At 51.1% G+C, this 23312-nt stretch overlaps 1 protein-coding gene across 13 annotated transcripts in view; it reads right to left on the bottom strand.

The window, feature by feature from the left end:
- Positions 1-3691: 3691 nt before the first annotated feature.
- Positions 3692-23312, bottom strand: part of DTNB (dystrobrevin beta) — a 194092-nt gene continuing 174471 nt past the window's right edge. For 5 of the 13 annotated variants that reach the window (XM_084514052.1, XM_084514045.1, XM_084514047.1 and 2 more), the window contains 5 exons: positions 19281-19440; positions 13035-13124; positions 9880-9930; positions 6505-6540; positions 3692-4856 (listed from right to left, as the gene is read on the bottom strand). In XM_084514052.1, the coding sequence (XP_084370178.1) occupies positions 6536-6540; positions 9880-9930; positions 13035-13124; positions 19281-19440 (306 nt within the window). In that variant the 3' untranslated portion in view covers positions 3692-4856; positions 6505-6535. Of the gene's footprint in view, positions 4857-6504; positions 6541-9850; positions 9934-13034; positions 13125-19280; positions 19441-23312 lie in introns of all 13 variants that reach the window. The other 8 variants (XM_084514051.1, XM_084514038.1, XM_084514046.1 and 5 more) reach the window with 3 other exon arrangements.

The following is a 23312-nucleotide window of genomic DNA, read 5'->3' as shown; positions in this document are numbered from 1 at the left end:
TGTGGTTTGGAGCAGCAATTTCCTACTAAAATCTCTTCTTTTCTTTTTTTTTTTTGGCTTTTCCAGGAACGTTTCCACTTTTTCTCGCATGGTCAAGGGACAAGACACCCCTTAGGGATGAGAGGAATTTATTAAATATTTGGCAGACGACAGAACATGGCTTCCAGTTTACAGGTTCCTACCAGAGACATTCCCATCACTTACAGCATCTTCTCCAACACGTGCTTGTGAAACGCTCCCGCTCCAGCCACGCACGGGGACGCGCTGGGTGCCAGGGCTGGGTCCCGGGGCATCTGCATGCAGAATGGCCCCGACCCCATTGGGGAGGTGGGGGGCAGCGCTGGCCACGTCCCAGAACCACAGCCGTGTCCCCAAGGCAGCAAGGACTCAGCACAGCTGGAGATGCTCCGAACCCACACATGTGGAGGGGCTGCAGAAATGGCCAGCGCCAGCTTCTTCCTTCTGCAGCCCCCGACAGGACTCGTGGCACGAGGGACGTGGCACAAGGGAAGGGCTCCGTGGCACGGGAACGGGGGCTGCGCTCTGCTGGCACCCCCCATCAGCACCCGAGCTCTGTCCTCTTTTGCAGACACGGAGAATGGCACCGTGCGGGTCACTTTCCCATGAGAAAACATTTGGTAATGGCTTCCTGCTTCTCTTTTTTTTTTTTTTTTTCCACTCAGAAAAGCTGCAGAGCTTGGTTTAAACCTGGAGCTGTGAGGATTCCCACCTGGTGGTCTCTGGGGGTTTCTCTGTCCGTGTGCACGCTGCGGTGGCAGCCGGCGATGCCGGGGGGCTGCCAGCGTCCCCACGGGGGAGCCGCGCACCCTGCAGGGCAGGTGCCACCCGGTGCCACCCCCTGCACGTCCCCACGGGACACAAGTGCGCCCGCCGAGCTGCCAAACCCAGCGGCTCGCAGAGCACGTGCTCGGGGTGGCCGCTCCCCCTGGACCCGGAGAAATCCCCGAGGAAAAAGAGGGCGATGCGGAGAAGGAAGTGGTTTCCAAACCACACGTTTTGTACGCTGCTCGGGCGAAAAGAGGCATTGTGGGCAGTGTTAGTGAGGAAATTAAAGCACAAAAAGGGGCAGAAATCACCTGAGAGCAATCTGCAAATATCACCACACCATCCCCAGGGCTTGGCTGCAGCAGACCCTGGCCCCCCCCAGGGCTCCCTGGCCGCGCCGCACCCAGCCCTGGCTTCGCTCGTGACCCTCACTGCTGCGTCCAGGCAAAAAAATGACGATCCAGCTGTAAAAACAACCCCCTGGTTTGAAAAGAAAGGCTCTGGGCTGGCGGTGCAGGGCCAGCACAGGACCGAAGCAACACGTCCAGAGGCAGCAGAGCTCACCAGGTCCATCGCTGGGTGCACGGCCGCAGCTCCGCGGGGCTGATCCCAAAACACCACGTCCTGGGTACCCCACCAGGGCCACCTCAAGCGGCTCAGGAGCAAACTTTTCCTCCAGCAAGATGAAAATGTCCTCAGCAGGGGAATGGGCACGCCCTGGAGCTGTAACACCAGAGGATACAGCCTGGGGGAATGCATTAAAGCCTGGCCTGAAACGTTCCTCCCGTGGGGTTTAAGGCGATTATTCCGAAGGCAAGCAATAGTTCGCACACAGATTTCAGAGTCGACCAAAAGCCAGCTAGGGTGGTTTGGCTTCCCTACACGAAGCCCCAGAATGTCACCGGGGGAAGCGCCTGGCATCGGTGGAGTGCCAAACTCTCACGGGCGTCCTGCTGCCTTGCACGGGACCTCCCTTGCCTGGTCGTGGTCCTGCTCACAGCCAGCAGCAGCGTGTGTCCTGGTGCCCTACGGGATCAGATGGCACTCCCCATCCCAGTGCAAGACCAGTGCCTGCTGCCAGGCTTCTCAGACAGGGTCCGAGTGCGTGGCACTGGCGGTGACCTCCTGCAGCATCACGCTGGTGACAAGCCCCAAGCCCGCAGCACTCCTCCTCCTCAGGGTCACCGCTGGTGCTTGGCAGCACGCACCGTGGGGTGGGATGCCCACGGCATCGTTTCCATCACCCGTGAGCAGGCAGCACAGCAAAGCTGTCAGCTGCAGGCTGGTGAGGGCGAGTGCAATGAAGCCTCTGTGCTGTGACGCACGCAGGCAGCGCTGCAGTCGCTCCCGACAGCCCCGGTGCCCGTTTGCTGCTGCTGGCTGTGCTGTGGCAGCGGGGTGCCTGCAGCCTGGTGGCACACGGGTCCCTTCTGCCCTGCTGGTGGCCTCCTGAAGCAGTGACATCCTCCCTGTAACAGCCCCGGTGCAGGGGCTGACAGCAACCTGCACGCCCCGGTGTTGTGATTACATCGAGCGTCTGCTAAAACGCTTTACTGGCTGAAATAAACGGCACTGCGGGTGAGGTAATGCAGGGCCGTGGCACAGGGGGTCACGTTTAACACACACACACACACAAACACACCCCCTGTGTCCTGGCTGTGCCTGCTAACACCCGCTGGAGCTGTCATGTTTCCAAACAAAGACCAGGCACCGCGGCGCACGCAGCGCTCAGCCCATGGGCGCAAACAGCCCCGTCCTCCGGTGTCCAGCCCCTCGCTCCTGCAGGACAGCACCTTGTGGGGTGCAGGTCCTGGAGGGGATCACGCTGGGGCTGGGGGAGCTGGGCTGCCTGCTGCAGCGCTGCTGGAGGAATTGTTCCTTTAGGAGGCAGCAAGCAACAAACCCAGCACCAAGCGGTGCTGCGTGGGCAGAGCCGTGGGAGCGTCTCTCAGGAGGTTCCTTGATGCTCCACAGAGGTGGAGACCCACAGGGAGACACCGAAGCGCCTGTGCAAGTGCTGGATGTTCAAAACCCTCCTAGAAAGCCTTGGGTAGCTGGACAGGGTCTGGAGCAGACCCACAGCTGCCTCCCTCCTGTGTCCCCCATGCGCCTGTGACACTGTGGGGTGTGGGCAGGCCACCCATGGGTGTCCCAGCCAGCAGGGGTGGGTGCATTGGTGGCCAGCGTGTCCCAGGGGAGCCAGACCTCAGGCTCGGAGATGTGCCTCGTGCGTGGCTGTGCCCCAAAATCAGCTCGTAGCGAGGGCAGCGTTAGGTGACATTAGGCGACAGCTGCAGCAAGAGTTTGGCCTCACTTGGGGTGAATTGTGGTGACAGAAGCGAGAAGGGAAAGTCACAGGGTGAGTAATAATAGGAAAAAAAAAAGCAGCAAATACGATGGTCCCCGGTGAATCTAGGTTTCACGTTTAATGTGTGGCCTTGATGGCTGCAGAAGGCGGGCGTCCATCCCTTCCTTCCAGCTCCGAGCTGCGTGCCGGGCACCCCCAAGGTCCTCCTGCCCTTCCCCTTTGGTGGCACAGGGGACAGGGCACAGGGAAGGGGTCCCATGGTGGCAGCGCGAGGAGGAGCCCGGTGCACGCAGCTGTGATGGTGACTGCTGGAGGCACCACCACACCATCGGGTCCCTGAGCACGGCCACAAGCAAAACCCTCTTACTTTGGGCACTCTGAAATGTGCATCCCCGTGAGTCTGCACAGCTGCATCCAGACGACTTGTGGCAGTAACTGTGCTCAGTCAGCCGAGAGCGCACAAAGGCGACCACGAAACCTTCCAAGTCCTTCCAAGTGTACTGTGTTTGGCAGGCTGGAGCTCACACGCTGAACCAGGTTATCATCACTTTTCTTTCCTTCTTGACAGCTCGTTCACAATATTTATACTCAACTAAATCTGTGGCCACCATGTATGTTTATTTTTTCTCTCCCAAAGGGCTGTAGGTACCTAACGAGCACTTTCCGCCAAGAACCGATGCAGCGTATCGGTTCAGACAGGAAGAGAAGCTGAGGGTTGGCTTCAGGGTTTATCACTCCTTTCCATTCATCACCCTTGATAAATATTTATAGATGCATTAGGGCACTCAGCTCCTTCCACTAAAAATAACATTCCTAAGCACCAAGAAAAAAAAATAATAAAATCACTAGTGATTGGAACTGATTACGATGTTTTCTAAGCAGCTATAAAAGAAAAGCCCAGCGAGGATCCAGACAGTGGTGAGCCTGCAGCCTCAGACTACACAACTCTGTCATTCCTCTTAATTTTAAACAAACCTGAACTCGGCTCTCAAAAATTAATGCACAGATGCTAATGTCAACCTCGCAGTGCTCGTCCCTGAATTCCCTGCTTGTGAAGGGAAATTTTGTAACAGTCTACAGAAAAGTATGGAGCCAGGAATCCCCGCGAGGCACTCATCCAGGGTTTATGGCCCATAATTACAGTTGCTCCTCCTCTTGTTACGCATTCCTCTCCCCTTGACATGCCCTGTCATTTACTCGGAGAACGACATGCAACATCAAACACTATGGCAACCAAACAGCGATAGACGGAGTGGTATTTTTAGAAGGCGGGTTTTTTTAGAGGGTCTGCGCTCAGAATCCCCTTTGTGTTACACGCGAGGAGACTCAAAAGGCGCAACGCCCGTTTTTTCATGCATACCGAGGGTCAGAAGTCAAGAGGAAACAACCAGCGTGTGATGCGATTATGACACCGTTTGGTAGGAAATCCAAAAAGATCAGGACACTGAGCAGGAGCAGGGAGAATTATCTTTCCCCACCTTTTTTTTTTTTTTTTTTAACCTCCCATAAATTGCTGGGTTCGATGGGGCACTGTCTGCTTATCGCTAGTAAAGACATTTAGGAAAATAGTACATGCAGTAACCTAAGAGGCAAATGCCCGCAGGGAAAGCCCTCCAGCTGGTTACGAGAAAGCCGCTGCCGTCAGCAGGTGGTTGGGATCGCTCACAGTTGCACGATGGTGGATGCATCAGCTGAAACGTGCCTCTTCCGAAGGATGTGGGGACGTCTTCCGAAGAGGAGCTCGCCGTGGTACCCTCTGTGCCTGTGCCAACAGAAACACAACGCTGGGTGAGAATCGCGGGGAGCAGAGCTTGGACTTTGCAAGCCAAGGTGAGGCTGGTGCCGGGCGCTTTTCCCCCCAAAAAAAAGAGCAGCCAAGATCTGCAGAAAGAGCCCCTGGAGGTGCTGGGCCATCCCAGGCCCCTCTGTCGCTGGAGGCTTGGGAGGACCCACCACCGAGCCCAGCACCACGAAGGAGAGGCCAAAGAACCTGGAGAAGCAGCAGGGTTTAATGGTGACTGGAGGGGGTTTTGTTCTTTTGTAGACACGTTCTTTCCTGGTTCCTTCTGGAGGATAAAGGAACCCTGAAAGAAGTTTCTTATTTTTTTCATTTGCCTCCAATTCAGCTCTCATCAGCCCTTGGTGGACCTGTGAGAGCAGCGAGCTCCTCGTCCCCAGGCTGGGGGCTCAGGGGTGGGCAGTGTCCAAGCCACCCCCTTCTCCAAAGTGCTATTCAGCAATCAGGGTCAAAGGGACCCTAAATTTAGGAGAAAGTTACGAGAAAGCCACCCGGTACAAGCAGCTCCCCATAGCTGACTTCCTCCCTGGTGGCACAGTTTCGTTCCTTCTTGAGTTACCAGATTGTTTCCCAGCCAAGGCAGGACTTGAATTTCTAATGTAAAAAACTATCAGAGACACTTGGAGCCGCTTTCAGGTTATCTCTATACGTTACCAAAACGGCAGGGAGGCAAAAAGGGCAAAAGCCCCGTTTTTCTCCTTTGCAAATTACCTTCGGAGGAGCACTGTGCTGGTTTTGTCATGTAAAACCGTTGCACATTGGTCATGTCTAATTCATCTGGCCCGCCACCAACACGGGCCGAATCTGAGATGGCAATTTAAAGATAAAAGTCTCTTTCTCCTGCCCAGGTTCCACAACTGACCAACCTACAGCCTTCCAGTGCAAGATGAAAAGCCCCAGACAGATGGGCTGCCTCTTCTCCCATCCCCAAGCCCCGGCTAATTACATTTGTGTCCATACCACATTATTTTGGCCACAGGGACCTCCTCCTTCCCACTGCAAACGGTGAAAGATCAGCATTGTGGCTAAGGCAAATATCATGCGAGTGTAGAAACCCAAGCCGGTGCCCTCCTACGAGCTTTTCACGGGGGCAAGATAGGGATCTTATTCAGGTACTTCAGAGGCATTGTCAGCGCAGGACTCGCTCTTTCTCTGCTGACACTGTCTCATGCTCTCCAGCACCTGTTTGTCTATCCATCTGTTGTGCCTTATTATAACGTAAAGTGCAGGCTCTTTGAGGGTAGAGATTGTATTTTTAGTACATCTGGATAGTGTCCATCACAATAGGGTCCTATTTCCTGGCCGAGGCCTCTGAGTATAGAAGTAATACCAATAAAATAAGAGGTAATACTGGTAATTCTGCTCTCACCGAAGTTAATGATGTCCTCCCACTGTCTGCAGCAGGAGCAAAATTGGGTCATAACAAGAAAAACTCAGCATCCTTTTGAATGGTTGTGGAGCAACAGGCAGGGAACGCTCCTCGTCTTACACAGAAATAGAAAATAAAGGAAAAAACAGCAGCGGGTTACCGGGGGCTCAGTCGTGTGCGCTGCAGCAGCACGCGCAGAGACTGCTACTGGAAATGGCAAAGAAAAACGATAGCCACGCTCACCTGAATTACTGTACGGTCTGTGGTCATCCGTCTAACCTGCAACAGAGGGGAAAAGACACATTTATAAAGCAGGTAATTGTATTTCCTTTAAAATGAAAAATCTAACCTCCCCATCTCGTACTGCTCCAATGGGTGACTCTTGTCTGGGCTGCAGAGAGCTTTACGGGCATCTGGATAAATCTCCAGTCCTCTGAAGCACAAGGAAGGAAGAAAAGTGCTCCTTGTCTCAGAGAACTGCAGAAACCCAGAATCGTGGTGGGAAGAGGCTGCAGAAGGTCACCACCAGCCCCCTGAGCCAGAGCAGGGTGCTCAGGGCCCAGTCCCACCAGGGTTTGTGCACGTCCAGGGCAGGGACCCCACGGCCACTCTGGGAACCTCTTCCAGTTTGACCAGCCTCACAGCTATTATGTTTAAACAACATTTTCTGTATTTTGTCATGTGCCCGTTGCCTCTTGTCCTGTTACTGGGCACCACTGAAAAGACTGGCTCAATTTTCTTGACCTTGACCCGCAACACTTTGCCCAGTGCAGCCCAACAGAGCAGCCCCCTTCGTGGTGAGGGCCCATTGCTGGCTCCTGTTTGGCTCTGCAGGAGCCTCCTGCTGACCCGTTTCATGGTTTGGGGCACCTGCAGGCTTGCTGAAGGCACACTCTGCCCCGACATCCAGGATCTCGTTAGAGGAGCTCTTTCTGTGTGACAGATGACTTCATGGACTCCGTTTTTGCTCAGTGTATTTTCAGTTGGATATTTTTGGCTAACAAATTTCATGAGGTTGCAAACCATGTCCTTCCTTACAAGCAGTTTGACAGAGCAGATCAGATCTCGCCAGTCCCTTTTCTAGCATTCTGAGGCTTACATAACCCAGAAGGCCAATCCATTAAGAGACCATCTCATGCAGGGTCTTATTTCAGGAGATGCTGTCATGGATTCAGCTTTTGGTCACCAATAAAAGTCTTGGAGTGAGGCGTTGGAGCCATGACAAACAATGACTGTGGGACAGCACCACCGAGTGGGTATCCAACCTGAAGAACCCTCTCTGAGGAGCAGTGTCTGGCATACATGGAAGGCACGGCACGTGTAGCACCGGGTTTCAGGAGGGGCCAACCCAAGCAGGCGGCTGTGGCTGAGCTGCAGCAGGGCGATGCTAACGTGACCAGACAGATGGGGATTGCCAGCTCCAGCCGTGCTCTTCTGTGCCTGAAAATCCATGTAGACATCTCTCGAGAGGTTGCCTAATCTGTAACCATAAGCATAGAAGCAGCAGCCAACTTGGAGTCTTCTCAAATGACTTCACCCTAAGGCAGCCCAGTGCCACCGCTGTACCAAGCGGGTGAACGTAAGCCTCTCCAGCAGGGAAGCGAGTTCAGGGGAAAAGCCCCTGAGGTTGACTAATTGGGACACGGAGAACACCAAAATAACCTGGTGAAGAAACTCGTGAGGAAGCCCAAGGGCACTGCTGTCCCTAAGAAACACATCACGGCAGAGTCCCGCAAGGACTCCGCGGCTCCCTTGTTTACGCTCACGCAGAGGTTTGGAAATACCCGAGCTCCGAAAAGCAATGGTATGAAACCAGGCTGGGCTGTGGTCCGAGCTGTAATGCCAGTCCCCAGCACAGCTCCAAGAAAACCCAGGCCCGGAGTTCCCATCACCACGTGCACTTTGCTTTCTGGAGGTGCTCTCAGCACTTCCACAGCCCTCTCAAGAGTACACACTAGAGGAGGGCTGTAATTTATATATTGATCATTCCCTGATTTCTCTGCCAGATTTTTATCTCACTAACTCTGTGACATTAAAAAATCACTTAATCTCTGGCAGAGATAATATTTACATTCCACACAAATGCTTTGGGCCAAGTTCTGCTTTTGGTATGTCTCCGTTCTCCTGATTCCAATGCTGCTGCAATGACTATCAGAGAGAATTTGTCTTACTACATCTCTGCTACCATACATCACATTTCAACTCTCCAAAATCCCCCTTTCCCTATTTCCCATGCAAGATACAATGCACATTTGGAAAAAAAGCAGAAGGGTCATCTGCTAAACATCTCAAATATTTAACTTAGGAGGAATGTTCTAGGGCAAAGAGAGTCCTGTGATTTAGAGCCAACACAGTTCTGCTTTGAAAACTGTCGTTTTAGCTAAAATTAAACTTATCTTCATGCAAACTTGTAATGCCTAATACTGATGGACAAGCCACCAGGAAGCAAAGCATTCCCAAACACCTGAATGCTTCGCTCCCTGGGCAGGAAAACCCAGGAAAACAAGCTCTTTGAGAGTGAAATATGAGCCCCTTCGCTTCATCTTAGCCAGAAGGAAAATATGCACAGAACAAAAAAGGATAAAAAGTTCAAGTTTGTCTATGCTGAAATCAGGCTTGGCTCAAGTGAGACACAAATGCCTGGGCCGATGCGTCCCTGTCCAAGGCCCTTGCTCAGAGAAGCAAGTCCCAGCAACGCGTTTTGGGGTCCGGAGAGCATTTTCTCCCAGATTCTTTTGGCAGAGGCTGCTGCGGATTTTGTTCTTCCCTCTAGTTTGGGCAAGGCCTCTTCCCAAGGAGGGCTCTGCGAAGTGCTTTTGTGTTTGCTTGTGGAGTGTGACATGAGGAACAGATCTCCTCCAGACCCTTCCAACTCAAGCATACACTGCACGGTTGTTTGCAACTCGCAGGGCTGTGTTCCACGCCTGCGATGATCACTTCCAGTCCTGTGAATAACTCTGCTGGCACATGGTATGTGTTCATTCACACCAAAGAAAGCGTGGTCTGGGGAGGATTAGTTTCTAGACCTGAAATCCAGGGATAGCAGAGATGAAAGAGACCTCCTGTGAAACCCCATTTAGCCAGTTGCACTGCCTACACAGGATTATCATCAACGGAGTAATTCTGAATATTTGTCCAGCCAAGGTCACACGAGGCAGTGGTTCAGCAGATGACAGTCCCACAGCTTAGTAACTCCACTGGTAACCAGCCCACACGTTGTTTTATTTTTCCCTAATATATTCATCCAAACTGGATTTCTTCGCAGCACTCGAAGCAACTCCTCCTCCTCCTCTTACACGTTTCAAATATCTGTGCATGACCTTTGCTAAAGAAAAACATTCTCTGGAGCTGAATACACACTGCAGAGACGCTGGCAGTGACGTCACCTCGAGCCATGGCAGATGTGGAGGGAGCAATGGTGCAGAACGGCGGGGACGGCGCAGGAAGGCAAACCTGCTGCGTGTCTGCAGGTGGCGTAACAGCAGCGGCAGCAGCGCGGCATCGTCTGCACCCAAAATCCTCTCCTGGGACCCTACGTGGAGGCAGCAAACTGGTCTCCTAGAGGTGAAGAAATCAGAAAGAGCAGTACGGCTTGGAACCCGTAATCCATCCTCTTACCTCGATCCTTTCCGTTCTGCATTTTTTCCATTTCTTCTTCATCTTCTTCCTCTGCTTCAAAAAGAATAAAAAGGCACATGTGAGACAAGCAGGTGAGACAACAGACACTTGGGGAATTCCTCCATGGCAAGGAGGATCTGGCCTTTTCGGCAGCTGATACTGGTGGGGATGGAGGATGGGGTCTGGGCTCCCCAAAAGGACCTGGAGGGAAGCAGCAGCATCCTTTCTGCAGCACTCCTGGTGGCCAGCCAGGCCCCACTTACCCTGATCTGACGACCAGAGGTTGTAGGGTGCTGGCTGGAGGCAGCGCCTGCATTTCCCAGGCACTACAGGACCAAAGTCCCTTGAGCACTCTTATTTTAGCGCTGCAAGAAACAAAGGGCTGCACCATATGGACAGAGGGAAGGAAGTCACAATTTATATTTGGCTAAAGTCAAATCTAAAGAAAAAAGGAAGTTCTGTGGTGATCGGAGGTGAAAACCCTGGAGGTTTCCCCCTGGAATCACAGAGTTTGCCCACGCAAGGTGCTCAGTGAGCCCCTGGGGCAAAGCCTCACAGGCTGTGCCCCGAGAGATGGGCTTTTATTTCATGCCTGGGAGCTGGCGGTTCATTATATCGAATTCCAGTTAAGTTGAAGAGAATTTATGGCGAGGCTCATATTTATATAGCAGAGTGTGGGAGCAGAAGGTCACATTCTTCTGTAGATGGTGGCTCATATCTCCGTGTGCAACATTTCAGCGAGACCTGGGTAAACAGGTAACCGTTGTTATGAGCGGTGCTATCGCTTCTGCCTACTTCACATGCTGCTGAGAGCAAAGAAAAGGGAGAAAACCCTGCAATAAAAGGCGCAATTTGAAAACATGAAGTATTCTGAATTGCTCTGATCAAAGTGGATCTTGACGAGGGAGGCATACAAACATTTGCTCTCTTTGCTGCTTTGATAACAGGACCAGTGATCCCCGTGGAGTCACACCACCTCTGCCTACCTGGGGACGGCTGCCGATGAGTCCTCACTGCGAGCGCAGGAGAGAGCACTGACAAAACCAAACTCATTTTTCATAGGGAGACGTGACCTAGAGGAGCTGAGCAATCGCCTCGGTTCGGGTCCTGAACTTGCCTCCTGCTCGGCAGCTCTGCAGGGCAGGGGCTGAGCCTCCTCCAGAAGCATTACGCTCAGCCTCGGGGGATCAGAGGCGTGTGTTTTTGAGCTCACTCTGAGTAAAAATGGCATCATTGTTTCCTAGTCAGCACCTAGTCAGCAGCGGCAGTACCGGGACTATCAGCACAGGAGAGAAAGGCTGGGGATGATCAAAGCACCTCTGAAGCCCACACAGAAACGCGCACCCCGAAGCAGTGTTCCCTTTCCGAAGCAAGGGTTTTGGGGTTCATACGGAGCTATGGGGAGGCAAACAGAGGTGTGGGCAGTGCCGGCACCAGCGTCTCACAAACTGTTCATGCACAATGCCTGCAGCAGTAGCGGCGAGCCCCGGGCTGGAGGAGGTGTCTCTGCTCACAGCTTCGCTCCTGGACAATATGTGTTAAATCCCACTGACTCTCATCAGCTGAGGATAACTCATGCTTTTCCTAATTTACACAAACGAAGTGATTCCAGCTACTTTCAAGGGAGCCTTCCTTATTATCTGCCTATCAGCAAGAAAGAGGCTGTAATTAATTTTATTTTCACTCCCTTGTGACCCGTAACTGCATCGCACGACACCTGACGAGACCAAAACAGTTTCTGATAGCGTAAAGCCGCTCTGCTGGCGTTTGCCCAGCTCTCGTGGATTTCAGAGGAGGGCAGGAAGGTCTAGCTGACGTTCCACCTCCACCACAAGCACCACGGACCAGACACTGATCTCAGCCATACCCCTGTAAATGTGCACTTCTATTAAAAGCAAAAAATAAATTACTGCAGACATCTGTTTTGGGCAGCGAGTTTGTTCACCGCATTTCAGCCTGGAGGGAACAGAACTGTGCGTCTCGGAGCATGGTGATTTATTGAAGAAACACAAGGCCCTTTCACTGCAGTGGCACTGGTGATTCCTGCTGTAATACATGAAAGACTTTATTAACTCGCAGCTGCCTTTGCAGCCAAGACACAGGATTTAGGCTGGGTGAATTTACTGCTCAGCAGTAAAATATCAACCCGGTTTATAACTATGACTTCTCCATTAAGTGTAGTGGGAACAAAAGCTCTAACTAGCTTTAATATGGAGCTTGATAAGTTTATGGAGGGGATTATGTGATGCAACTACCGGATACGGAAAGGGGCTGGGGAGGCACCTTCCAGGTGTGCGTGGAACAGAAACCCCGATTTCAGTCTGAATGCAGATGCTTTATGTCTTTCTCACAGCACGTGAACAGGCTGCTGGAATACCAAATAATCTCATACTCCATCACTGACAAAGCTCAAGAGTCACGGGATGTGCTCTTGGACTACAGCAAAAGCTCCTACAGTCCAATCAGCATGTTTACTTGCACTGAAAAGGCACGAAGGGAATAATTATCTTTTTTTTCCACAGTGCCATTTAATCCTTTGTTGAAATTGGACTCACATACACTTACTATATGTTTGTGATTAGAGCGTCTAGTGGGGATTCATTCGAGAGCAGTCTCACCTGCTGGTAGAGTAGCACAGCCACCAAGCAACAGTTTGTGTAGACTCACGCAAATATCAGCCCTGACTGCTAACTTGTGAGCTTCTGCTGTTAAGGAGCTCTGACTTTCAGAAGTATGACTGCAAAAGTGACACTTCTGACCAGTGAGTGGTCCCAGACATGCCTGCACGGCACTGCAGAAAGCTCCCACTGTTATACATGCACAGATCGATACGAGCAGGAGTGCATGAGCTAAATTTTACTCTGCTTCATGAATCATCAACGCTGCTATCAGCCAGGCTTCTATGTGCAGAATATTGCCTTAACTATCAGCGATAAAATCAATGGAAATCCTATTCAGATGGTATTTGGAGCTCTCGGTAATGTTAGCTATAAAAATGATTTTTCATTTTTATCATTGAAAAAATGAACACATAATCTTGCATTATGCCTTAAATAGAGTTTTTATAAAAAATAAATCTGAGGACAAATCTGCAGCTCGTGGCGCCAAGCTCTCCCTTCCCTGCTGCAGCTACGCGTCGTGAGGGTGGCGCTTACCCGAGTGCAGCTCCTTCACCAGCGATGACATTGTGTTCGTGATGGAGTCGGCGGCCACCAGCAGGTCGTTGCGGAGGTTCCTCCTCGTACCTGGGAGCAGAGCAGACACAAACAGCAGGTACAGCAGCCGCCAACCCACCCGCACCGCGGTGCCACCCTGCCCAGCCCCACCAGCGACCGCCTGCAGCAGAGCCCAGCTCCAGCACCCAGCTCTGCTGCTCTGGAATGATCCCGTTCTGCTCGGCTGCCTGATTGCCTGTTTGTTTGGCTAATTAGTGCTGCTCTTCTCCTCGCTCAAGGACAGATATTCCTCTTTTCAAGCTGGGAGTTGCTGGGCTGGTTGCAGCTGATCCACGCTCGTCCGTTCGTTCATCATCATTACCACCGCTGGCTTCTCTGCTGCAGCGATGTCGCGTCGCTGAGGTTTGAGAGGAGCAGCGAGTACTGGGAGCCTCCTGTGCAGAGCTCTCCTCTTGCACTGCTGGAGGATTTACTCCTCTTCCTCCATGTGCCACGAGCCCAGCTCCAGCAGTGCTGTCCAGGCACTTGTGCTGCTGGAGGGACCTGCTCACGTATCAGCAACCTGAACATCTGGGCAAGCACGACTGGGAACTGTGAGTGGCCCAAATCTGCAAAGGAAATGTGAAACCGCCCAAAAAAGCTATAAGCAAGAGCAGCAGGCACGGCCACACGTTGGGGCCTTCTTGCCTCTTGCCAAGAAGATCTTTCACTCGCCACTTGCTCCTGGCAGACCACTGCTGTGCTGGTCTCCCTGTTCCAGAGGTGCTTTCTCCTGCTGACTGCTGCCCAGTTTCACTGCACCCAGAGGCTGCAGCCACTGTCTGCCCATCCTGGCTGAGCCCTCTGGCACCTTTTCACACTGTTAAGATTTTATTTGCAGGCTTTGATGGCACGGGTTCCTATTTTCTGCCCTGGCAGGTGGTCTTTAGCATCCGTTTCTCAGGCCGAGGCGCTGGTGGCCCCACGCTGGAGCTTTGCCACGAGCACATCCGTGCGCTGTTTCATTGGGTTACCTCTCAGCCATTCCCATACTTCAAGTCCTTGTAGAAAATGGCTCTAGGCAGTCTGTTACCCAGCACACGCACCAGATGTCCCAGTCGGCGTAGCCTCCAGGAGGACGGCTTTGATGCTGATATCTGACAGTGCTCTAAGATCTCAGTGGCCGGTATCCTGTCCTGTCATTTGCTCCGGCGAGGGCATGGAGACAACACATGTGGAATCAGCGGAGCCATTTGATGTGACATTCTGCAGCTGTACTCAACTGCAGTAACGACAACTGTACATTACATGTTTGCTTTTGTTTGAAGTTCGGTGCCTCTCTCATTCCAGACATGCTGCTTTCATCTCCCAAATGCTGCGCTGGCTTTGCCTCTCCTCTGCACAGTTTTGTTGTTAGCCGTGGTGCTCTGAGGCCTCCGGCTGCTGCGGATTTTAGCACTGCCAGCGCATGCTCCAGAGCAGATGTGCTTTCCACAGGGACATCCCTCCCCTTCAGGTTGGGGTGCCAAGGGGCCAGCATCATGCCCGAGGCAGCGAGGCACTGTGCGTGCTTGTACGTGCACAAACAGCACTTTTTTTCCTGGGAAAAAGTGCAGATTTTGGGCCAGCAGGCTGGGAGCTTTGGCTTAGAGGACCAAGTTGTTACCTGCCCAAAAGAAGGCTCCTTCATCCCAGCCTCCAGCTGTCCCGAGGACTGTCACTGCATGCTCAGGTGAGGCACAGCCACCTCCCTGCTTGGTGTTACTCTCAGAGGGAAAGGTTGTAAAACTCCAGCCAGTGCCTCCCGTGAAACAAATGAATAAAGTTAACGAGCTTGTCTGGACATCTACGTGCAGAAGCCACTGGAAGCCCTCCTGGCTTGTGGCATTAAATTATTTTATTATGTGAAAATATAGAAATTTTATCCTGTTTCCTGTGTTCTCTACTTGCCTTGAATTTGCCTGATTTTTCATGATTAATACGAAATATCACTAATTGTGCAGATTGCCTTTCCGGAAGGATCATTCCTGGAAACTTATTACAAAGTCTGTTGACCATTTTTTCTTGAAAGTTTTTTCTAGTTGTTGAGAGGAATAAGTCATCACCGTGGTTATCACAAGAGGAATTTTCACCTCTCTGTTTGCAGGGGTGGACTGTATTTGCATCTGGGCACTTTGGAGGGACTGTTTTCTTTTCTTTCAGGATGATAAACAGCAGCATTAGTTTCCTAATTAGATGGTGGCTTCTACTTCAAGATTTCAATGGAAATACCACCAGGGCATTTGAACATAACACTGCATTACTGTGTTTTCCCTGTGGCCAAGGGGAAGATCAAGAGATCACCTATGGAAGAAACATGTCTCATCTTAACACCATACGATCAGGATCACTAAGAATCAATTCTGTAAAGATTTCCTTCTCTAGACCTGCTGATTTCCCCTCCAGCACTGACAGGGAGGCTCACAGAAGACTCATGGTCTGGAGTGAAGACAAGATGTAGTCTTGCAAAAGCAGCTGGCAGTCCAGGCCATTTGTAGGTCTCAGCCACGAGAAGTGAATAGAACTGAGATCTTCACTCCCTTTTCCTCTTCTCTCCCATTTGATAAGAATATGATAGATAGGCAAGAGTTATCAAAGGTAATTTAAACGTTTTTGTTAGAAAACATAAAAAAAATGTCACTCTTAAGCAAGAATTTTGAATTGCAGGCATTGCCTATGGGTTTTTGCTCCTGGGGAGCCATCACCACTGCTGACACCAAGCTGCTGAGTCCTTAGCCCTGCCGTAAACTGTTCTATACACTACCTGTAATACACTGCTACATATATTTGAGATTCTGTCAGGTGTTAGAAACCTAGAAAAAACAAGTTTTCACTTCGGGCAACATCAACAGGTCCTGACGAAGATTATTCCCCTACGAACCAGTCACTCAGGTAAAAGGCATGAATGATTCCTTGATTCATTACGTGAGCTTGTAGCGGAGCCAGGAGTTTGAGGAAGACAGCTCTGACTGCAAACCATGCAGAGGGAAGTTTGCTTTGTCATGGCTTTTGCCTGTATCTCCAAAGAAAAAAGCAGATGGATAGAAAGCACATTTTGATGCCAAAGCAATACTGTAAAATAAAAAGAATCAAGTAGGGCAGTTAGTCTACTACTATAATCATGTGTTCATTACTCCTAGCTGCAGAAAGGAGATCATTTCATCTCTTTGTGCTTTCCTCATTAAAAAACCAAAGGGGAAAATGATGAACCAGATAGAGCAGATTTTCCCAGTGACTGGTAGGACTCATTGCACTGCTGTTCCACTTCACGCAGCCTGGAAAAAGAAAGCCAATCTGCAAAGGGGGAAGGAAAGGCAGCTGCCAAAGAAATCAGTTGAGAGCTCTCGGCTGTACCATCAAACTTGTTGTAGAGATGAAGAGGAGGCGACTGGACCACCCACAGCAACAGATGGAGTGTTGTGCCTCTGGTATTTGGCATCATGCCTCCCTGGAAATGCCTGCTTCTGCTGTCGTTTCTGGAAGTGTTTAGAGAGATGAGGAGCTTGTTCCTACTGATGGGATCGGAAAAAGGCACATCCCTCTCATAGATGAGTTGTGGATAGTCAGGGCTTTCATACTGGACTTCCTCCGCCATCTGACCTGCTCGCTGGCTGAAATTTTGGAGAACAATTAACAGAGGCTTTCATTTTACCAAGTACGCTGGGGCTGAAGGCTTGCAGTCCTTGCTGTAGCACTCCAGGGATTAAACACCAATTAAAAGGATTTGCTGCTACTTCCTGCTCCTCCTTGCCTTCTTCCGGCAGCAGCTCATTTAGGCAAGGAAGAAGACTGTTACAGAAGGTTATTTCCAATCAGCAACCATAAATGCAAATTGTTCTTTACAATCTGTTTGGTTCTGAGGTATACCATCAGTTCTGGGAAGTTTATTTAAACGGGTTCTTTATTTCAAAAAGGAGAACATCCGACAAAAGTATTTGACATTAATATTCACCACCTTCCCTATCCAGCAAGAAATATTCTCATGAATGAGAAAACACCACCTCCAGTTTGTGATAGCATGTGATCCACGTTGTCATCTTTTATGGAAATAAGCAGCTCGGCCTCTGGAAGATGTAGAGCACTCTTGCTTAATGCAGAGAACCAAGATGTTAGAAAGTCTACTGCACCCTGGCACTATTGGCCCTAAGATGTCAAATATCTCATGGGGTTTCTCATGGAGTACCAAGAGGTCCATGGGAAGAGTTGCTGCCCTCTGGGCGTCTTTGCCCACAAACTTCTGAAGTCCTTGCCAGCACATTAGAGAGATGTGGATTTTCTGTCCTTTGATAGTCAACAAGTGAATTATAAAATAGATATGGGGGTGTCAGTCTCCAGGAACGTGGTTGGGGCAGGTCTACTTCAAAATAACTCTTCTCAGGACTTAGGTGTTCAATCAATAGAGAGGCCAGGCTACAGCATGAGAAGTCCGTAGAGTTAACTGCAGAACTTGCTACTCATAAAGGTAAAATAAAACATATCTTCTGCATGCATCCAGATGAATATTCTTTCCCATGACAAAACTCTACCAGAGTTTCTCAGGGCCCAGTGATTCAGAAGCAAACCCCGTGTCTGTCAAAGGTACCCGGGGAGATCAGGTCCTGGACCTCCTTCTCAGAGCTCTACGTTCCAGGCTGCTTCTGGATTGTTACAGATAAAGAGTCCTGGACCAAAATGGGCAAAAGAAAGGAAGAGAGCACATGAAACCTAAGTGACTCCACTCCCGAGAAATACAAAATACGGGCACCCATTCCTACTGGGAATGATTTCTTTTGCTACGAGCAGAGTTGAAGAAGGTAGGACTGAAAAACAACTAATTTACTCCTTTGCAGAGATGGCTCCCTGAAGGTAAAAATCTCTTATTTGCCAAATTTCTTGACATCAGACTGACAGTCATGTCTTTGCTTGCCTTCTTCCAACATTCCCCGAGGATGGAGCTTCCGTTCTTCCTCCTCTCCAGTAGGTGAGGAAGAGGCAGAGATCTGGATTGAGTGGAACGTTTCTGTTTCATCTAGTTGTCTTCAAATTCCAAAGCACTTCTTGAGCCGACAATGGCTTTGACATGTAAAAGTTTAACTTTTGAAATGCGTGACTGCAGAAGGTTTTTTTTTTTATTTTTTTTGTAAAAAGCAACAGCAGCTAAGTATAAACTCACACTACCTACAGAAGTTGGGGAATAAAAATATGTATGTTAACTGCTGCCCTGGTTTTCTTCAAAGCACTATAAACTGTATTATTTGCAAATGGACATTTGATCCAACCACATTGATTTTACCACAGAAATGGAAGAGACCTTACAAGGAGGGGAATAGAGCTGAAACAGCCTGATAATCCAGCATTTCTTATATCTATGTACAGAGCAGTTGCCAACAATGAGTTTAGGCCTAATAGTGGCATTTTTTTTCAAATGCATGGGGCATAACATCTAGAGAAGGTGCAAAGGAACAAGGAACTCTGATCCTTGGCAAGAACTGGGGAACAGGAGCAAGAGAAAGCACAATCGCAGAAATATAGAACCTACTAGGTTAGAAAAGACCTTCAGGATCATCAAGTCCAACCATTATTTTTGCAAGGCATCTGTGTCCTTCTGCTTCTTCATTATGCCTCCCCCCACACTTCCCTTCTCTGTTCCGTTTCCCCATACTCAGCAGTTTTTCCCTTTTCCCCCCAGGGCCGCTGCACTCCTGTGCCCGTGGCAGGCAGCGTGCCGGATGGCAGATGTGCACAGCAGCCGACTGCTCTGCCAGGAACAGTCCTCACCCAACGCTGCTGCAGAACGGCAGCCTCCTTTGTGCTTCATAACGAGCAGCCAGGTGAGAAACTCTGAGCTGAACCCTCTGGGGAGGAGGGCTGCTTGTTTTCTCTGCTTTTAGTCATTTAACTGCCTTTTCCCTCCAACTTTTCTCACAAATCCTAGAGCAGTTCAACCAGCAGATGTGCAAATCTGATCAGTTTTTGATGTCTACCCATTAAATTACTTGTGGGCATAACTTTCTGGGATGGAAGAGCCCTTCCCTGGAGGGCAGATCACGCTCACAGAAATAACTTCATTAAGTTGTAAAGATTAGAAACTTGCCCCCAGTATATTTGGCCTAAAGCAGAGGAAAGGGACCCGTGACTACTGTCTCAGGACCGGCAAGTTAGTTTTGCATCATGTGTGGTGACAACAGGACTGCCCCCTGGTGTGTCTGTGCTCTGAGTGATGCTCACCTTGCGTGAAAGCTTCCTGCACGTCCCCTCCGACACCTGCCAGCGAGTCCTGGGGGACGTGCGTTGGGGTAGAGCCGGCGGAGGTGGATCTGACGGGCATGGGCATGGGGCGGCTGGCTCCGTGGGTGGGTGACGAGTGTGCCGAGCCTGCTGCTTGTGCCTGCATGGGAAACACCAGACACAGTTTCCAAATTTTAAACTTTTTTTTCGGTCAATGTCTAAAAATAACCCTGTAAAAATACAAGAAAAAGCATGCATCAGGGAAGACGCTTCACCAAAACACCTTCGGATTGAGTGATGTGAGGCATGACTGTCAGGTGCTGGATCTCTCCCCATGCAGCTGGGGGACCCAAGGCGGTGGCACGATGCGCCAGGCTGCCTACCCTGGGTTGTTCTGCACCTGCTCTCCTGCAGGCAGCAGTGAGAACTCTCTGTGGTGGCAGCGAGGTGCTGCTGAAGGACCATCCCTGTCCTGCTGCGGGGTCAGGAACCAACATTTGCTATGGACAAGCCTCCAGATGTCCACTGTTAGATGAAACAAAGACAAGTTGGGCAACCTATTGAAAGAATGGTGAGAGCATGGCTTTGCAAGGTGCAGATAACGTTCAGAAAGCAAACAGCAAATGTGTGACGAGTGGCTGACCAAACCCACAAGTGCCATGCAAGTGATTTATTAATATTTGCACAGGAAGTTCACCTATGTGCCTAAAGTCATTAAAAAAAAATCAAAAATTACATCTTTCTCTGGTCAGACTTTAACAGCCACACTGGCCAAAGCTACTTTGGACCCTGCAGTGCTGCTGGGAGCCTCGCGAGTGGCTCTGCAACACAGATGGCAGTGATGGTCCCAAGGGGCTTTCCCAGCCCCATGGGATGACTGGGGCTGGGAAAGCCCCTGGGTTCCCTGTCCCCCCCTGCCCCAGCAGGGTGCCCAGCCCCTTGTCCTGGGCTCGGGGAGCTCTCCCAGGAGCAGCCCCCGGCCCCTCTCGGGGCACCCCTGGGCCCAGCAGTGCTGCCTGAGGGGCAGGGGGAGCCTCTGGGCCTGGCCCTGGGCAGCGCTGAGCAGAGCCCGGCTCCGGCCTCTCCGCACCTCCCTGCGGGTACTGACGGCCATGGGGGAGCTCCCCCGGAGCCTCCTCTGCTCCAGGCCCAGCAGCCCCAGCTCTCGCAGCCTCTCCTCACAGCACGGGGGCTCTGGGCCTGGCAGCACCCCAGGGACACGGCCTGGGCTCTCCCTGCTGGGCCCAGGTCTGTCTGTGCTGAGGGGGGGCCAGAACTTAGTGTGCACTCACAGAATGTACAATTTCATAGCAAATATCAAACAAATATAGGTTTTTTTCCCCATGAAAAAGGTTTGAAGGCTCATAGAAAGTTGCTATAATGTTCACTTGGGCAAAAGTCCCTGGTTTTGGGAATATTGCTGCCCCAGCAAAGCCTCCAGAGCAGAGCCTGGAGTCAGCCACTGCGGTGATGAGCAAGGAGGGGCTGAAGGACTCGTGAGGAGAAGGTAAATACAAAGGGCACACACTTGTTGGCTCTGTGCTTACAAAACAGTAACCTCCCTGATGCACTTGTGTCATGCCAGCGCCCCAGAGACATTTGTCAAGCAGAGCAGCAACTTGGGTGCTCCATGGCACCTCCAGGGAGCTCCTCAGTGCCAACCCCACCGCCTGGCAGAGGAGGACATTGCCCTTCCACAGAGCATGTACCAGTTAATAACCTGTATATGCTGTACGTGACCTGTTACATGTTGTTAATGGCTGAAAGAGGGCAGGTTTAGGTTAACTGTGAGGAAATCCTTCCCTCTGAGGGCAGTGAGGCCTGGTGCAGGCTGCCCCAGGAGCTGAGGGTGCCCCATCCCTGGCAGTGCCCAAGGCCAGGCTGGATGGGGCTGGGGGCAGCCTGGGCTGGGGGCAGGGGTCGTGCCCATGGCAGGGGTGGCATCGGGGGGCTCTGAGGGCCCTGCCAGCCCAAACCATTCCATGGTTCTATAACCTGGTCATTCTCTGCAGCGATTTCTGTCTTTCAGCAGTCTCTACTCCCTCCTGCTCTATTGCGACACTATTAGCGATCAGGTCTGCCATGCTTTGCTAGCCATGATTTACAACCTGTGACTGTATTTATATGAAAGCCGTGCTGCCTTTGATTAGGGGAAAGCTGCCCATAAAAAAAAAATCACATGTTAAGGACACTAAAACCGTACAGCCCCTGATTAAATCCCTGTTTGGCTTGTGCCGTTCTGTTTGTCTCCTATTCTCTGTCCCGTGCATCGTTTGCTCCCATTGACGTGCACCAGTTACCGGGGCAACCCGGCAGCCGGTGGTGCGTGCCGGTGGCACCACCGCAGCCGCCCCGGCGCCCGGCTTCCCGCAGCAGCACCGGGACGGCCAGGGCCTGAAGCTGGCATTCTCGTAAAGCACAACACAGAAATCCACCCGTGCATGAAGCTGTTGCTTTGAAACTGCATTAATAACGCGGGGAGTTAAAGAAGTGAGTGAAATATTCTTGTGACGCTGGTGCCTGCAGGGGAGATGGCTGCAGGGGGGAGATTGTCTTTGCAAGATGAAATTGTTAGCAGATAAAGGAAATGCATGCGCAACACCGTCAGCTTCACTCCCCTGCACCAAAATCTGAAATAAAATCCATAAAAAAAGACCTGCACGTGTACAGAAACACCGAGTCTGCACGGAATGGTGGCACCTGTGTGCGTGGCTCTGCTGGTGGCAGTGGCTGCTCGGCCCCATGGCTCCTGCCCTCGGTGCTGCTCAGTGCCCACCTGGGCAGATGCTCAGATGAGGCACAAAGACCATGCACCCACTGAGAGCAAGGAGCAGGATGCAGCCCAGCATCAGCACAGCAGCCAGTGAGCTGGAACTCACCTTTCCCTGGCAGGAGGCTGGTGGAGGAGGTAGGAGGAATTGCACTGTGTGGAAATTTGGTCCCCAGGTCCCACCTTGCCATTACGGAACCTCAGCACACATCCATATTAAACCCCAGAGGCCAACTTAATGTTGGCAGGTGAGAGGGATTAAAAATGAAAAGCCTGCGAGAGATGTTGTTATTTGGAAAAACAAGAGTGAGATTAATAGAGTAAGACTCTACCACTGCCCAAGCCTGAAGGCAAATTCCAGCCTGCATGGCCAGCTCCACACTTCTCCACATCTGGCCCAGGGCATCTGCACAGATGTGCTCTTGCCTTGGACCAAAAGGAGCCCTTGAGCCCCAGGAGCTCCCATGCTGATGGGCTGGCAGCAAAGGCCAAGGCGCAGCACCCAGGCATCTCCACATACATCAAGCCTCTGGGGGAGTCAGGGAAATCTTTTTTCCACTGCCACTCATCTTTGAGACACGTCACCTATATTTTGTATTCTTAGAATAAGTACCCAAGCACTTTAATTTTTTTTTTTTTTCAACCGCTGGGCATGCAGATGGACCGTGCCTATTTGCATACTGCAACCGCTAGAGCAGAGAGGCTGGGAACGTCCCTCATCCTCGCAATGACACAGTTCCTGGAAATCTTAGTGATTTCAAGAAAAGCTCGTGACTGCGTGCACAGAAAATACAGCTGAAGGGACAGCAGCTTCGGGGCAGTGCTGTGCCTCCCTGCTGTCACTGCTTCACGCATGGCCACACCACCATGTCCAGAGACCCCAGGCAACACACCCTACAGCACCCAATAGCTGAAAGAGGATCTGAAAGTTTTCGGTTGCAAAGACTACAGAATCACCTTCACGGGAAGCAAAACACATGTGGGCTGTCCGTGCCTGTCTGCTGGGAGTGTGACTGCAGGGCTGCAGCCTGCATATGCCAAAACTGCCCTGGTTCTGGGAGAGGCACAACCTCTGCTGGTCCACCACCAATTGGGAGAAACAGCAGCCCCAGTTTGAGGCTTATGGCAGGAAATTGTCAAGTCTCAAGAGCGAACTTAATAGGAAAAAAAATGCAGAAATTCTTCTGGAAGACATTTCTTCACTCCTTCTGACGATCAATATAAAGCACCTGTTTTCACTGAAAGATGGAGAGGAGGACACA

Source organism: Aythya ferina (assembly GCF_964211825.1).
Source record: "Aythya ferina genome assembly, chromosome: 3".
In the NCBI taxonomy this organism is placed as follows: domain Eukaryota; kingdom Metazoa; phylum Chordata; class Aves; order Anseriformes; family Anatidae; genus Aythya; species Aythya ferina.
This window is presented reverse-complemented; position numbering and strand designations above follow the sequence as displayed.